At 34.4% G+C, this 17,307-nt stretch overlaps 1 protein-coding gene across 3 annotated transcripts in view; it reads right to left on the reverse strand.

Moving 5' to 3' along the window:
- The window catches only part of BRCA2 (BRCA2 DNA repair associated), a 59,590-nt gene that overhangs the window by 28,757 nt on the left and 13,526 nt on the right, over positions 1-17,307 (reverse strand). For all 3 annotated transcript variants that reach the window (XM_032315410.1, XM_032315409.1, XM_032315411.1), the window contains exons 10-14: positions 16,163-17,278; positions 9,335-14,332; positions 7,422-7,517; positions 5,359-5,428; positions 328-761 (exon numbers count right to left, since the gene is read on the reverse strand). In XM_032315410.1, the coding sequence (XP_032171301.1) occupies positions 328-761; positions 5,359-5,428; positions 7,422-7,517; positions 9,335-14,332; positions 16,163-17,278 (6,714 nt within the window). The remainder of the gene's footprint in view (positions 1-327; positions 762-5,358; positions 5,429-7,421; positions 7,518-9,334; positions 14,333-16,162; positions 17,279-17,307) is intronic.

Raw genomic sequence — 17,307 nt, forward strand, 5'->3', positions numbered from 1 at the left:
TTGTAAACAATAAATCTATTATTTTTATTTTAAATTTGGAAAAAAAAGCCAGTAGACTGTTAAATATATATTCCAGTAAGAGCAGTCTTAGATTGTTCAATTTTTTTTTTTTTTTAAAGTAAGAAAGGCCACAGTAGTTACCTTTGAAAGAAACATTAGATTACTTTAAATCTAGTATTTGGACTTAGGAAAAATCTAAAAGCATTAAAAAAGGTTCTGAAATTATTAATCATCACAAAAGCGGTAAAATCCTCAAGGCATTATTTAAATATGAGAAACATCTAACTGGAAGGCAAAAACGTATCAACACAAATTTTCACACAATACCTAAAGGTTCTTTTTCACACTTTGTGAATATTATAGTTGCTGCTTGACTGGAGTTATTTTTCTTAAGCTGATGAATTCCACCATCATTAATATTTGTTTCACTCTCACCAGGGCCATGTTCATCGATGTTTTCTGGGTTTTGTTTGTTTTCTTCCAAATTAGTATTCTTGCTAATACACTGTTCATCTCTGTGAAAATGTGATTTAGTTTTAAAAGGTGGGACAAAGACTTTCACTGGTTTGCCTGGAGTGTTCAAGTGTCTCCTTTTTTCATTTCTTGTGGCAGGAACTGTACAAAATGGCTGCCCTGAAACTGATAAATTGCTTGAAGATTTTTCCAAAGCCAGGTGTTCATAAAAACGAGATTTAGACAAAAATTCCTGACCAGATACGGTGAAATTTGGATTCTGCATTTCGTGCCGTTCCTTAGTTGTGCTACAACGAGGAGAAAATATTTAAGTTTGATTATTTACCAATAAAGGGACATATATGTAAATGTTTTGGAATATACTTTATTCCCCCTCCCCCACCCCAACCTCAACTGCCACAAGGCAATCATACTCCAGCAACTGTTTTGCATTTCATTACGGTTGCCATCCAAGACAATACCACAATTTTCAAGTCTAACTATTTCTCACACACTGATGTCCAGCCTCTACTACTTACTTCACATAATGTCAAACATGGATCTTGTTGGTCTCCTCTAGTTCTATCACAGTACTCCTTACTTACATCCTTTACCAGAGAAGTTTCCATCTATTCGTCCTCTTCCCTCACCTATACTCTTGACACCTAATTTAATAATTCAGTCTCCTCAGGAAACATACTTCTTGAATTATTATTCTACCTCTCTTTTCTCTTTCTACCACCTGTCTATACCTTTATTTTTTAGTGCTTTCATTTAGCTAGAAAGCCATGTGCATCATTGAAACACTTTTTTCTTAGCCTTACCTCCCCTTTGAGCTAATACTCATTGTGACCTACCCTTCATGGCCAATCTTCCTGAATAGGTAATCTGAACTAGCTATTTTCACTTCCTCAATTTCCACTCATTGAATTCTCATTTCTCCCACTGTTCTATAGAAATTTTTCTCAATAAAGTTGCTAAAGACCTCCCAAGTGCCTATACACATACAGCTTTGTGTGTAAACTACTCATTCTACCTGGCCTCTGAAAACTGACTTCTTTCTTTCCCTTTTTTTTTTTTTTTTAAGATTTTTAAAATTTCTTTATTTGACAGAGAGAGATCACAAGCAGGCAGAGAGGCAGGCAGAGAGAGAGGAGGAAGCAGGGACCCCGTTGAGCAGAGAGCCTGATATGGGGCTTGATCCTAGGACCCTGGGATCATGACCTGACCTAAAGGCAGAGGCTTTAACCCACTGAGCCACCCAGGTGCCCTGACTTCTTGCCTTCTTAAAGTTCTCTCCACTAATATCTATACCACAATTGTCCCTCTGTTTCTTCTTCTTCTTCTTCCCTTTTTTTTTTTTTTTTCCTGCTGGTTTTTCCTCTTTCTGACTCTTAAAAACATTCCCATCTCTAAACTTGGATTTCTTCCCTAGATATTCTCCCTGGGTAATGTGAGTCATTTCAAATGCTTAAATTATCATATAACAAAAGTATTAATCTGTATCTTCATGCCCAACTTTGCCCCAGGTGTTACTCTTGCACGTTGAACTTCGGATAGCACCATATACCTCTGCCTTGATGTTCCACACTCATCTCAAACTCAACATTAAATTAATCACCTTCCCTAGCATACATGTTCTTCCTCATATTTGATATTTTTTGAAAATCCCATACTTCCTTTTAATCAAACCTGAATCCCTGGAACTCAAAGTTACCCTAGAACTCATTTATTTAGTCATCTAGTCATCAAATATTTTATTTTTATTTATTTTTAAAGCAGACTCTACATTCAGTGTGGAGCCCAAATGAGGCTTGAACTCATGACCCTGAGATTAAGATCTGAGCTAAGATCAAAAGTTAGATGCTTAATGGACTGAGCCATCCAGAAGCCCCTAGCTATTAAATATTTCATGTTCCTACTATGTGTGCTAGACACTGTTTTGGTTGGAAGATATAATTGGAACAAAATAAAATCACAGGGTTTATACTCTGGTGGAGGGAAACAGACAAACAAATATTCATATTCAATGCTATAGAGAAAAATAAAGCATGGTAAGGAGGACAGGGAGTGTCCAACAGAAATAAATAAGTAATATTTTATACAGGCTGGTAAGGAAAACATTATTGGTAAGGTGACATCTGTACACTATAAATAAGATCTTTAGGAATTTATGCATGCTTACTTAAATGCACAAGACGATTTTCTCATTATATGTATAAATTAAGGTAATATGCAGATAAATAAGTATTTACTTTAAATATTACAACCTGCTTTTGAAAATGAAAACAAACAAACAAAAAAATCACCTGGGTTTCTACATTCAAAACATGTATATTAGTAGCCTGCTGGAAAATATATCCCAGAAGTGCAGATCAATGATTATTTTCAACAAGGCCACAAACAATTGTTTTTGAAAAGGTAACATTAAACATAATTTAAACCATAGCCCTGGGCTAAAAAATTTACCAGCTAGAAAAGGTTTCACAACTTTCTACAATTTTAGATGCTTCTATGATACTCAAATACATTATCCCTAAACGGCATCTCTGTAACTACTTCTTGAAGAGCCACTTGGAAAGTGATGATTTAGCTCTTTGTTAATATTTCTCCTTTACTAAACACCCTTTCTTTCTTTCCTTTCCTCCTTCCCTCACTCCCCCCTTTTCCCTTTCTTTTCTTTCTCTCTTCCTCCCTCCATCCCTCCTTCCTCTCTTCCTTGCCTCCCCAGCTTCCCAAGTTATGTATTTGATTGCCAATATTTAATTATGTACCCTCCATGGAGAATTAACCCTAGTCTTCTGTTAGAGTGCACAAGAGGTAGTTGTCTAGCTTCACAGAGTGGAGGAGGGGATGTATTTTCAACCTGTACCCTTGTTCTGGCTCCTTCCTTCTTCATCATCAATTCTCAAGTTTCATGAATTTCTCAGTTTTTGAGGCTTCTCCAAGTGTAACATGGTTGGCTCTTTCCTCTCCCCATTATGATTTTGAATCTTTTCTCTCCCATATGCTTTGAAAAACAGCCACTGTGGTCTCCCTGTCTTGGGTGTGTGTAAGATACAACTTTTGGTACTCTGTATCTGAAAAATGTCTACCTCAAAACTTATTTGATATCTTGGTCAGTGATAGGATTCTAGGCTGGAAATCATTTTCTCTCAGAATTTTAAAGGCACTGATCTGTAGTATACATTATAGAATCCATAATCTTCTAGCCTTTGTTGTTAACAGCAAAGAGAATTTATACCATTAAGACCCTTGCAACTTTGTTGAAAATGTGATTTTTTTGCCTGCTAGAAAATTTAAGGTTTCCTTTTGCCCTTAGCATTTTGCTAAGCATTTTCCTTTTGCCCTATAATTTCACAAGGATGCACCTTAATGTGAGTCATTTTCATTCAAGTGCTGATTCAGAGGGCCCTTTTAATCAAAGAAACTCTTGTCCTTCAGTACGAATAAAGTATCTTAAATTATCCCTTTTCCTTCTTTCTCAAACTCCAAATTTTCAGATGTTCGGCCTATAGGACTGACTTCTCTAATTGTTTTTCTTCTTTCATCTTTTCTTTTTATTCTGTAGTTTTGGAGGTTTCATAACTTTTATCTTCTATTACTTCTACTGAGTTAATTTGTCATCATAGTTTTATAAGAACTCTTTTTATAGCAAATTCTTATTTTAAGGATGCCATATGTTCTCTATCCTGAAAATATTAGTAAGTTTTTTGCAATTTCATTCACTTCTTTGCATGATCTATTTCCTCTAAGTTCCGTTCTTTTTTGTTTGTTTTTGTACTGTGGATAATATCTTTCAGAGAGCCTTTCTTCTAGTAACTAGTGATCCTTGATTCTATCTTCTTATTTAAGAGTGAAGTGTGTGCTGGTGGGGCTCTTCAGCTATTGGCATTACAGCCTGGTGCTCTGGCTATGTGGTTTCATTGGAGTACCTGCAACTGTCAATATTTATAATCTTTTGTACTGAGCTAGTCATGTTCCCCAGAAAAAAAATCTTTCAATCTTCCACCTAGAGTCTTATTGCCAGTATTTGGGAGCCAAGTGTGGGAAGGAGGCTGGGGAGTCTCACTACTCAATAAACAGATTTTTTACTTAATCTCAGTTTTCAGTGCCTCCCAAATGTGCCTGCTGTGTCTCCACCCTCCCAACTCAGAATCCCTCCTCAGAATCCCTCCAACTCATCTTTTCCAGATAATAACCTTCTGGTCTTCTGACACAAAAGGGATAACTGGCTGCCTGCAGTGGGGGAGGGGATATAGATGTTTTTTAAACAGATTTTGAATTGATCTATTTTCTACCTCACCTTCAGAAGAACATGCTGCTGCCAATTTGAGTCTTTCTTGGGTTCTTTGGGGGGAACTGGGTAGCTTCTCTGCTTGCTCCAGTGTGAGGTTTTAGCTTTCTATGGGCTTACTAAGTCTTTCATGCTTCTGGGTTCCAAAATTTGTTTTTTTCTCTCATAATTGTCCTTGTAGATTTGTAAGTTAAAAAAATCCTCTTTGTAATTTGGGTGGAGGCTTTGAGAGGGTGGAGAGGCAAGAGATATTTTCAATACATGCCATCTTTTTAGATATATTTGAAATTGATTTTATTTATTGATTTATTCCCTTAATCTCTCTTATCCATAAAGTTGAAATAAAATCTGTCTACTTTCCAAAGATGTTAAGAAACTGAAAAATAAGATAATAATAGCACTATAAAATACTACCAAATAGCACTATAAAGTACTACCAAAGTACACTTACTTAATCTTGTAGGTTATTTCAAAAAGGGAAGTGTTAACTTCTTTTTGCATATTAGTGGCATTATTATTTTTAGAAATATTTATTTTCAAAAACTGTACCTTTCCTACACTCTATTAGAATTAAAAAAACAAAACAAACAAAACAAAGTATGTCTTACCGAAGGGGTCCACTGGTAATTGGCTCTAAAGAAATATGATGCATAAACAAGCTTCTGTCTTTTAGGATGCCTAGAAAAATATTTCACATTATGTATTAATGGAAATGTATTTTACATTATGTATTAATGAAAATCTAATGGGAGATTTTATTTTGTATGCTTGTTTTTACACAGTATTGTAAATATTTACATAAAATTTTGATATTATAAATGAAATATTGACTCAAAAATTGATGACTATATACCAAATAGCTCAGAGTAAATATATAAAGTCAGTATAAATTTAATCAGCTGACATTAATCATAACTCAAATGTGTTTGCTAACTGCCATGCAAATATCGAATTTAAAATTTAGTCTTATGATTGCAAGCTAAACTTTAGATATTAATCTCAGTATGTAATTTGTACTATTTTTTAAAAAAAAAGATTTATTTATTCTAGAGAGCAATAGAGAAAGAGCATGAGAATTAGTAGGGGGAGGGGCAGAGGAAGAGTGAGAGAGAGAACCTCAAGCAGACTCCCCACTGAGCACAGGGCTTGACACAGGGCTTAACATCATGACCCTTGAGATCACTACGTGAGCACCATGAGTTGGGACACTTAACCAACTAAGACAACCAGGTGGCCCACAACTTGTACTTCTTAAACCTTCAACTAGTTCATTAGTAGGGGATTGGCTGAATAAACTAGAATACATTGATATAGCCAATCGATCAAGTGCTATGCAACCATAAACAAGAATGAGAAAGATCTCTACATAGTCATAAAAGATTTATTGTGGGATTTATTCCATGTGTTTCAGAACTAAGCCTCTATAGTCTAAATCATTTATTCCTCACTACCTGACTTCTTCCAAACCCAGGAACTAGGTATATAGTGAGCAATAGTTACAGGTTTTATTTGTTTTTAAGTATTCCATGGTAATGAGATAGGAAGCCATGGAGAGTTTTAAGTAATCAAGGAGCATGATCTGACTTTTCTGTTACCAGGATGATGCTGGCTGCTGTGTTGAGAACCTGGAGGAGGGGCAGAGGCAGAAACAGAGAGATGAGTTAGAAGGTATGACCATGGCTTAGATGAAGTTGGCATGGGCAGAGGTGAGAAGAAATGATCAGATTCTTTTTATATTTCAAAGGAGAACCTATATCACTTGATGGGCTGCATGTGGAGTATGAGGAAACAAAATAGTAAATGAGGACACTAAGGTTCTGATGTGTCAATTGGCAGAATGACAGTGAGAAAGGAAAGAACAGGAAGAGTGGGTTTGGTAGAGAGATGGAATCAGGAGTTCAGGACTGGCTGTGGTGACTTGGAAATGCCTATTTGCAATATAAGTACAAAAGTATCAAGGGCAAAAAAATAAATAAGTCTGGAGGTCCAAGACAGGTTAAGCCTGCAGATACAATTTTGATAGTCACTGAAGCTTAGGCAGAGAAATGCTCTGAGGACAGGGCCCTGGGGCACTCCTATGTTTAGAGAAAGGAACAAATAAGAAAAAGCCAGCAAAGACAATGGAGAAGTGGCTATACAGGAGGAGAACCAAGAGGATGTGGTAGTCTCAGAAGAGTGAACAACTGTCTAATGTGGCTGAAAGATGGACCCAAATGACATAGAAATGGCTACTGGATTTGCCAACATGGAGATCACCATATCACTTAAGAAAGAGTGATTTTGGTGGAATGGTGAAGATCAGTCAAAAACATGACTAGATTACAGAACCTAAGCTTTAAATTATTGTACTAAATTTTTATACTATATTATTTTTATACTAAATTATTATACTAAATTTTATCTTACTAAATTTTTACAGCTTTTTTTTAAATTTAAAAAGCCATTATTTTATAATTACTTTATGCTTCCCAATTATAGAGAACTTCCACATCATACCAGGTGTTATGAAGGAAGAGCTCACATAACAAAGCAAAATGTAACTTTAGCAAAGCACACTGTAAAGTCTTATCCAATTATCTATATACCCAAGAAAGCTTAGAAAAAGAACTTAAAAATACTGTGTGTAGTACCTACAAAGAGGGAAAAGATATGAATGCAAAGCAAATTTTACCATCTGGAGTGCTCTTCGAAGCTTTTAAAGATTTTTCTTGATTTTTTATTATCCTGTCGAATTCATTTAACAGGTTTCTTTTAATTGGGGGTTCTCCTAAAAAAAAATTTCCATACATGTTTTTAAAAGAACTGACTCTTACAATTTATTAGGCAAAAAAATACATAATAATAATTTAAATAGCAACTATTCTATTTTGAAAGAGACAATTCATTTATCAATGTCAATTTTTTGGAATTGTTTTAAACACCACTATCTAATAGGGTCTAGGGATAAAAACACGTTACCAGTTACTGAAGATACACTACTTTTTAATAAAATATACTGGCACTGAATGTAATTGTAGGTTTACTGGAAATATGGACAAACAAAATTTCTTCAAATAAACTCTGCATTAAACTTGAGAAGAAATTTATTGTGTAGGTCCTTAAATTAGAATGAGTAGAAGAAAAGACTTTGTAAAATTACCAAAATTACAAGAATATATAATTAAAAGTATTACAGTATTACTTATTTAAAAATTCTACAAAGGCTGAGAATAAAATTAAATCATAATTCAAGTTATGCATATTCATGTCATACTAAGATAATACGTGATAATAGGTACTTTGCTTTCTGATGCTTTATTAAAGGGAATAAATTTATAAATTTAATAAGAAGTAAAATTATCCATATAAGCTTTTATCAAGTGTTAGATTATGAAGTGATTTAATTATTTAACAAGGGCCGGTACTATTCAAGGAGCCAGAAGGTGGTTAACCTATATATTTATATATAATAGAGGTGAGGGAAATTAAACAGTGATGCTATTGAGAACATTTATTAGAAGTCTGAGTTGGTTTTTTTTTTCCCCCTAAGCAGGCCAACCCATTTGTGAATATGCATGAACAAAATGGGTTCCTATAAATAAAGCCATTATTTTCCATAAAAGAGTTATGAATCTCTTAAAGCATGCACACTTCAGAATTTTTACTGGAGCCCAGCAAAAGTTTAAAGTAAGTATCATAAACTTACTACTATTCCCATAACATAAACTTGGTATATAATGTGACCTGGATAACACTTAAGCAAATCTGTACCCAGCAAGGTTACTGAAGGCACCAAGTGAAAAAGTGAACTGATTGGCTTCCTTGTTTTTCCCTGTCATCTGAAGAGACTGGACAAGACCTGTGGTAACTCAAGTCTATGAGTTGATAAGTTTTTTAAAAGGAGCTAGTTATTTAAGATCATCCACTTAAAAGCAGGAAAGTTAGTTATGGCATTTACTTTAATTGTATTTGATCAACAGATTCAATTATTTAAGATCATTCCTAGTCAGAAATACTAAGAGAAAAAAAAAACACACCTCCAATTAACCTAATTGAACTAAGTTGTTACATATACATTTAAAAAGAGAAGTTACACTATAGTCCAAATAGCATTAAGACCAGAATGCTATCTGCTAAAAATAATGGATTTTAGAATACTTCCTAGATTTAAAAAAAAAAAAAAAAAAAAGGAGGCAAACCAGCACCATAGCTGTAACCTACTTTTAAAATTCGTTAAGAGCCAGAGTTGTGGAACCTCTGGGTGCTCTCTCTATATACACATTCATACTTACTTGAAAACAGCAGGTTGTATTATATAGGCTGTTATAAGGATAGAAGTTTCCGATTTTCTAAGGAAACAAATTTTTACAGTAATTTCTCAATTATAACTATACTAATAATCTCTAAAAATACATTAAAGAACATAAAACATGTTTCTTAGTATAGACTCAGATCAAGAGTGAAATCCCATTCCCCTAAACTATACATAAAAGTCTATAAAAATACAGGTTATAATACCTGAACTGCTTTAAGCTAACATTCCATGATTTTTAAACACTTAATTTTAAGTGACTGGCAACCTAAAAGGAAAAAATAGACACTTACCAACTGAGACAAGTGCATCTCCTCTTCTTTTTCCAATTCTTGAATTTAACAAAACCATTTCCTCAGTGCTTTGGCATGTAAAAAGAGAGTGTTTGGCATGACTTAGCAGTTCAGAATCTGTCAGCTCACCATCTTCCATAAAAGCTTTGGCAATCTCTACTGTTTCTGTTTCCAAATAGTTTTCTGGATCCCTGGAATAAGTAGAACAAATTTCTATATTTGTTTTCACAGGAAGATTAGGGAAAGTTTCAGTTTTCCCAATTTCTGTCTTTATATTTTTAGGTAAATCTTGTTCTTTTCCCAAAAGATGAATGTTCTCAACAAGAGATACTCTGCTTCCCAATAGCAACTGCTGTTTGTCTTGCTTCAGCTGAGATTGACATGGAGAAACTTTAATGGAGTGATGATTTTCTGAAGACTCCCTCTCAATGTTACAGTGACTTGATAATTTAAATTCTTTATTGTAGGCCTTTTCCAATTTGGAGTTGCCACATTGTTCTGGGGTTCTCTTATCAATACAAGAGGGAGGAGGTATTTTTGATACATCTTGTCTAGATGTAGATGAATGCTGAAGACCACATTCAGTTCTGATCAGATCGAATTCTTCTAACATTCCCTTAACTTTGCATAAAGCACTTTCAGAAACTGGAACTTGTTTCCCACTTGCTGTGCTAAATCCGGAGAAAGTAGATGAGAGTAAATTTTGGGAGGTTTGTAGCACAGCATTTTCTTCATTTGTGAACTTGTCTGAATGTTCACTATTTTTAAATACTTTGGGAAAGAGTTGCTTGGCACTATCTTCTATCTTAGAAAACACCTGCCTTGCCTTTTGTAATGCAGCATCTGATACTTGTACAGATTTTCCACTCGCTGTACTAAAAATCCCGTAAGCATTCGTACAAGAGACTGACTTTGGAAGCTTTCCTGTATTAAGTTTACATGTATCAGAAGTTTTTGAATTATTCTGACAAGTTGGTATTTCAGAAACTTTCTCCAATCCAGATATACTTTGGTTAAGTTGTAAAGTGTGTTCACTTTGAATGCCAGCAAGAACCTTACGTGAAGACGATTGATGTTCTGCATCATCCAGAGAGTCAGGAAAAATAATATCCTCCGAATCATCCAGTGTGTTAGGATAACCTGCCACAATTCTCATGTGGCAAGGGTCTGATTTACTCTTGGGGTTTTGCTTAATTATCATACTGCAGTTGTTTGTAAATCCCTCTGTCGCTTTTGTCTGGTGTGCAACAAAGACTCTTTTACTACTTGCTGTACTGTATGCAGGTATAGCATTATTTGAATCAGAATTCAATTTCTGAATTGAATTAAAATTATTTGAGTCATATATGGCCACTTTAATGGCTGTATTTTCATTTTTGCACAAGGAGTTAGTCACAAGTTTCTGAGCACAAATATCTTCATTTATAATTTGTGGGTCTGTGTCTGCTTCTCTTACAGTGGATGTTATTTCAGAAAAAACAGTGTTTTCTCTAACATTCTTCACTACTGGTTCAGTACCAGAATTATCACCTTTGTTTTTTGAAAGATAATCTGATTTTTTATATACCTCACTGGAATGACAAAAATCCAAATGGTATGAATACCTGTTAGACACGGTACTATTACTTAAATAGGTCAAGCCTTGTTTTTCAGAGGGAGGATTTTTGTCATTTTCAGATATGGTACTACTTGAACTATTTCCACATGAAGGATTTTCTACACAATCATCAGGATATTCTTTTAAACAGATAACCGTGGCAGTATTTATTTTTTCTGGTTTATCATCCAATTCTCCTTCTCTAAGCCGTTTTTTTGCTTCAAATAGTGAAGTCTCACTCACAGAAATTTTTCTACCATGTCCCGTGTAAAATGCTAAAGGTGAATTTTCAATAGCTGAATAAGTGAATTGATTTGTATAAGTCATATGCTTTTTCGCTGTTTCTTTTTCTGTATTTTCATGTACTTTAACTTTCAGAGAGTCTTGATCTGATATTTTAAGATTTTCAGTTTGTTTGTACAAATTACCACTTAAGAGCCTGGGTGCCACCACAATCTCACTAGAAACAAGTTTTTTTTCCTTTAGAGAATTCTGCATTTCTTCATACTTTGGTGCAGTTAATTCAATGGTCTCACATGCTAATTCAAGCCCATCTTCACATTTCTCTCTGTCCTTGGACATCTTTGCCCCTTGATGGCTAAAATTAGTGACTCCACTATCACCTTGCTCTTTTTCATCAAAAAGATTTTTCACTTTGTCCAAAGATTCCTTTGCAATTTCTATTTTTTTCCCACTAGCTGTATGAAAACCCAACATGGTAGGTTCTTTGATCTTTTTGATTTCACTTTCTGGTCTTTGTTGGAGGGTCAGTAATTTATTTTCAGTACCAATTAGGTCACTTTCTTTCATTATTTTGTTTTTTCTTTCACTGTTTTCTGTTTTCTCATAACTTGAGATGTCTATTTTGTTGATATCTACACCAGAAAGTAATTCAGAATTCAAGGAATCTGAAAAGTTATTCAATTCCTCTTCTGTCCATTTTTGATCAAAGAGATTTATAACTTTATTTAATGACTCTTTGGAGACCCTTATATTTTTCCCGCTTGCTGTCCGAAAGGATAAATCAAAAATGTCAAAATCTTTTATGTTTTGTCCCATTGTATTAGCTGTGAACTGTTGCTTATTTGACGTATTAACACGAAATGTTTCTTCAGCTTTTGCAACTTCCAAACAGATTAAATCTGACAAACATTCTTTAATATGAGTGTTTCCCTCCTTCATCAGCTGATCGATGTTGTGCTGATCAATACATGGCAAGCTGTTTTCTTCATGAATATAAACTATATCATTTTTATTTGAATCACTGCTAACAGATTCCAAGTTATGAGTATATCCACTGGCATCAGTACGCTGGTTATCTTCATTTTCTGTATTTCCCTTGTAACCTTCAGTATTTTCTTCAACAAAAATGCCAGCAGTCATTTCAATATTATTTTGTAGTATTAGTTGGTTTTTATTATTTTTCTCATTAAAATTTTTATCATTGTTACAATCTTCTATCTGAATCATTGAAACAGCAGAATCATTACATTTACCTGAGGAGAAACTTCTTGTATCTACTTCTACAGAAGGTTCCTCAATGATATTCTCAAGGTCCCTGAACAGCTGCTTAGCTTTTTGCAGTGCTTCACTACCAACATTCAGTTTTGTGCCACGAGCAGAATAAAAGCCTCTAAACTTCACTTCATTTTTATCTGCTAAAGAGCCACAAGCACTTCTGTTACAGTTGGTTCTTGATAAGCAAGCAGACCTCTGGTTACCTCCAAGTATACCTTCAAATTTCTTACTGCTGTCTACCTGAATGATAGATGGGGCATTAATTGTGAGATGAAGATCAGTATTTCTGCATTCTTCAGAAGTTCTATTCAAGATAGTCAGCTGGTTTTCAGGCATTTCAAATGGATTTTTCTCTATTATGTAGCTTGGTTTTCTAAACTGTGTAAATTCAAACTGACTTCCTGATTCTTCCAAAATAGTAGAAAGTTCTGTTATTTCTGCCTTTTGGCTAGGTGTTAAATTATGATTTGAATTAAAATCTTGCTTTAAAGATGAAGTTGGAGGGGCTATATGACCACTTTCACTATCAGAAACATAAGCACTACTCTGCACAAACACCGACACACTATTAATTGACTGTGGATCAAGTGTGAGAGGTTTGCTTAGTTTCTTTTGACTTTCTAATGATGAGGTATTAACAATTCCAATACATGCTAAGTTAGTAGGATAATGTTCTTCAATATCTTTGAAGAGCATTTTACTTTTCTTAATGTTGTGTTCAGAGAGTTTTATCTCTTTATTAGAAGCTGTTCTGAAGCCATTTCCAAAACTGTGATTTGAAACTGGATCTGACAGTCTTGCCCAATTATTCATGTAGTCATTATTTCCATTTGATTTCCTAACTACATCCAAGGTGATGTCTGATTTTGAATCTTGATCTAGAGTCATTTTTAGTTGCTGCTTTATGCTATTTCCGTTCTTTTCTGTAAGATCATCTATGTTTGATGAATCAAAATCCTTCATAATCGACAGTTCGGCTGCTTGTTTGTCATCCATGTCTGTATATACCATCATGGTAGAGTTTTTTAGAACAGGTTCTCTTACACAACAGAGGTCTGCATCATGAAGTTCCTTAATATTTCCTAAAACAGGAATATTACTTTCATTAGTTATCTCTAAGACGAAATTATTCTCATCATTTGGGAAAAGTTCTTCAGAGTTTGGATTGACAGCTATTTTTGAAATTAAAGTAGTTTCTTTTTGGTCTTTTTGGATTGTGGTGAGATTTGTATTTTGGTTGAATTGTACCTTCATAGAAGGTGACGCTACTATTACATATTTTTCAGTTGACAACACCTCAGTATTTTTAGAATTTGCATTTAAAACATGCATTTCTTGATTCTTTTCCATGGGAATATTTTTGATTAATTCAAAACCACCTTCATGATTCTTACATTTTAGTTTCTCTGACATTTTATATGATTCTTTTCCTCTACAAGTCATGACTGGGTTTGATGGAGGATCTCTGGAGCTAGGAGTTAGACTAGTATTATCATGCTCAGATGAAAAGCTTTCTGGAGATTGAAAGTGAATACCACAACCTTCTACTTCTGAATGTGGCACAGGAGGGTAACTTACAGCAGTCAAGACCTTTTCTTTTGTATCTGAAACTCTCTGACTTTTTGCATCATCTTCACAATGTTTTTCCTGCAAGGATGATAGACAATCAGTTTCTGTGGTTATAAATGACTGCAGCTTTTCCTTAGTAATTTTTGCTTCTTTATAATCAAGATCCTGAGGTACTGTTTTATTATTAACAGAATTGGTTCCATTATTGGAAACTTTTCTCAGAATTGTCCCAAAAGAGCTGATTAAAGACAAGGCTGGTTCTTCGGAATCATTCTGTGAACAGTTTTTTTTGACAGAAGAAGAATGTAATAAACCTAAGCATGAAGACACAAAGTGACAAAATTAAATTGAAGTGCCATCAATTACATTCATCAAGTATTTTCCACCAAGTAAAAAAAGTAGTATGTAAAACATTTTACATGAAAAGTAAGAAGTGAATGTCAGGCTTAAAACAAAGAATTCTAAATATACTCTATTTCAAGTTATTACATTTTCCAACTAAAGATAAATAGGACTTAATATTTTTTTCTAACATTTATCAGTTCAATCAAAATTAGTATGTAGTTCAAGAAAGCATCTAGCTACCATAAGTAAGATTCAGAAGTATTTCACTGGAAAATAAAATTGGGAAAAATTCATTGTTAATATTGACATAATAGCAGGTAAAAAAGTAAAGCAAAGGAAAGGAACTAGAAAAGTAATCACTCCTTTAGATAATTCAGTCTTTGGTATTGAAAAAAATCAACTTTTATTTTTTAAAAACTTTGAGAGCAAGAGCTAAAGAGAGTCAGAGAGAATGCATGTGCATGCATGAATGAGGGGAGGGGCAGTGGGAGAGGTAGAAGCAGACTCCCGCTGAGTGGGGAACCTGACACAGGGCTTGATCCCAGGACCTAAAGATCATGACCTGAGCTGAAGTCGGATGCTTAACCAACTGTATGCCCCCAGGTATGCCTCCCCCAAAACCAATCTTTAAAAACAGGTTCTAGGGGCACCTGGGTGGCTCAGTGGGTTAAAGCCTCTGCCTACAGCTCAGGTCATGATCTCAGGGTCCTGGGATTGAGCCCCGCATCGGGCTCTCTGCTCAGCAGTGAGCCTGCTTCCCCCTCCCTCTCTCTCTCTGTCTACTTGTAATCTCTGTCTGTCAAATAAATAAATAAAATCTTAAAAAAATAAATAAAAACAGGTTCTACAGATGAAATGCCTGAAGTATGACCTAATCTCAATTATAAAGGCAAATGAGTTAAAGTGCTCTAATTTTTTCAATCCTCTGAATACCCTATTAGCAAATCAAAATTATTAATCTCATTTTATTTAATCAGTGACCACCACTACATATTAGCTCTTTCATTGATTTTAATTCTGACATACACAGTATCAGACATTTTTCTCTGGAAATTAACCCAACTCTCAAACAGTTCCTCTGTAGTCCAGTTCCACCAAACCCAATATTCACAGAGATATTCCACCCACTAAAATCTTCTCAAAGAAAGATGAAATTATCTTTTTAACATGCAATTTAGCTACTGATAAAGGAATCATTGCTCAAATAAAAACTGAGTTTCATTGTGCATACTCTGACACCCAGAGATACAATAATAACTCTAAATAATCTCTACATATTTAAAAAAGTATGTAACAAAAATAACAAAAATCACTTTTATTTTAGAACTGGCTTACATTAAACTTAGCTAGCAATTAGCTTTTTTTCTTATCTTTTTTACCTTAGAGAATATAAAGTAAACAGCACAAAATATTTACAGAATTGTCTACTTTGTATACAAAATCAAAGCAGAAGTAGTCAAATTCTTGATTCTTATGTATCACATGCTCTGTCTCAAGAGTGATGATTGTGTATTTACTACGCAAACTCATTCAGCAAGAGTGAATAAAATGATTCTGAACATTGGTAATCAAAGGCCTAAAAATAGACATTGCCTCACATTGAATAGAAGACAGATTTTTAAAAAACCAAAGAACTACAGAAGGAAAACCAAAAAAGAAACAAAAGAAAGAAAGCAGGCAGTATATTTTTTAGAAAGATTAAAGAGAGACACATATTCAAATAAGACAACTTGTTACCATCCATAAAACTACTTGCACCATTCTCTCTCACTCACACAGATACACACACCCAAAGGTACCTGAATCAGCATTTGTAAATGTCAGTGGTGCTTCAAAAGCATTTGCTTCAGATTGGTCTGAATGGTTAGTTAGTCCCAATTCCTGGTCTTTCTGTGTTTTCAGTCCTTGATAAGATGTTTCATCATTTATAACATAAATAAACTTCTTTGTTTTCTTTTTCAAAGTGGATATTAAACCTGAAGTCTTCAAAGCTCCAGAAGTACGTCTGATAGTGGCTGGCCAGCTTCCATTATCAATTGAACCTAAAGAATCCTCTTTCTGTGAGCAAATAGTATATTTTTCCAGTGTACTTTCAGGGGTGTCAATTTCTCCTTTAGAGTTTAGATCAGTCATATGATTTGAGAACATTGCACTGGACATCTCTTCAGGTGATTCTCTTATTCTGAATATAGACTTTCTGATACCATGAAGTGGAGAATGTATTATAGTAGTTTCAGATATTGTTTGCTTTCCTGAAAGAACAGAATCTTCATGAGATCCAAGACACTGCTCTTCAACTATCTTATTTACCACTGTCTCCTTATTTAATGTCATCTCTGAATACTTTGGTACACTTGAAATCTGTGGCGAAGAATTTCCCGAAGTTATAAAGTTGGTGCTTTCTTTCTCTGTAATTGTGAAGTCTTTTTCTGAATTACTTTGGTCACAAGAAGAACTATGCAGTAAAGGTGTTTTCTCCATCTGGGTTCCACTTAGACCCGAGAGAGTTAGGTGGGACCATTCAGAGGCGGAAGATGGTATAAATTCCTTGGAGATTTTCTCATTTCCATTCCCAAAGGGCTTCGGATTTGTTACGCTCCAATCTAATGGATCACTGTCATTCGGTTCCATTTCAGATAAAAATGAATGTTTATTTTCTTTCATTTGCTTTTTAGTTTCTTCACATTCATTGGTCTTTGTTTCACTGAAAATATTTTTCCTAGTCTTGCTAGTTTTTATTTTTGGTAGATTTCTTGTTTTATATTTAGGAACACATAATGAAAAACTATCTTCTTCAGAAACATCTGCAACTGTTTCACGTACTTCATCTTCTAGGACATTTGGTGTTGACTTTCCAAAATGGTCTTTGCAGCTATTTACTTTACTAAATGAATTCCCTAACATTTTCCCCAAACCTGTTTAAATTTAAAACAGAAGTATATTA

The sequence above is a fragment of the Mustela erminea genome, chromosome 15 (assembly GCF_009829155.1).
Source record: "Mustela erminea isolate mMusErm1 chromosome 15, mMusErm1.Pri, whole genome shotgun sequence".
NCBI classification, from domain to species: Eukaryota; Metazoa; Chordata; class Mammalia; order Carnivora; family Mustelidae; genus Mustela; species Mustela erminea.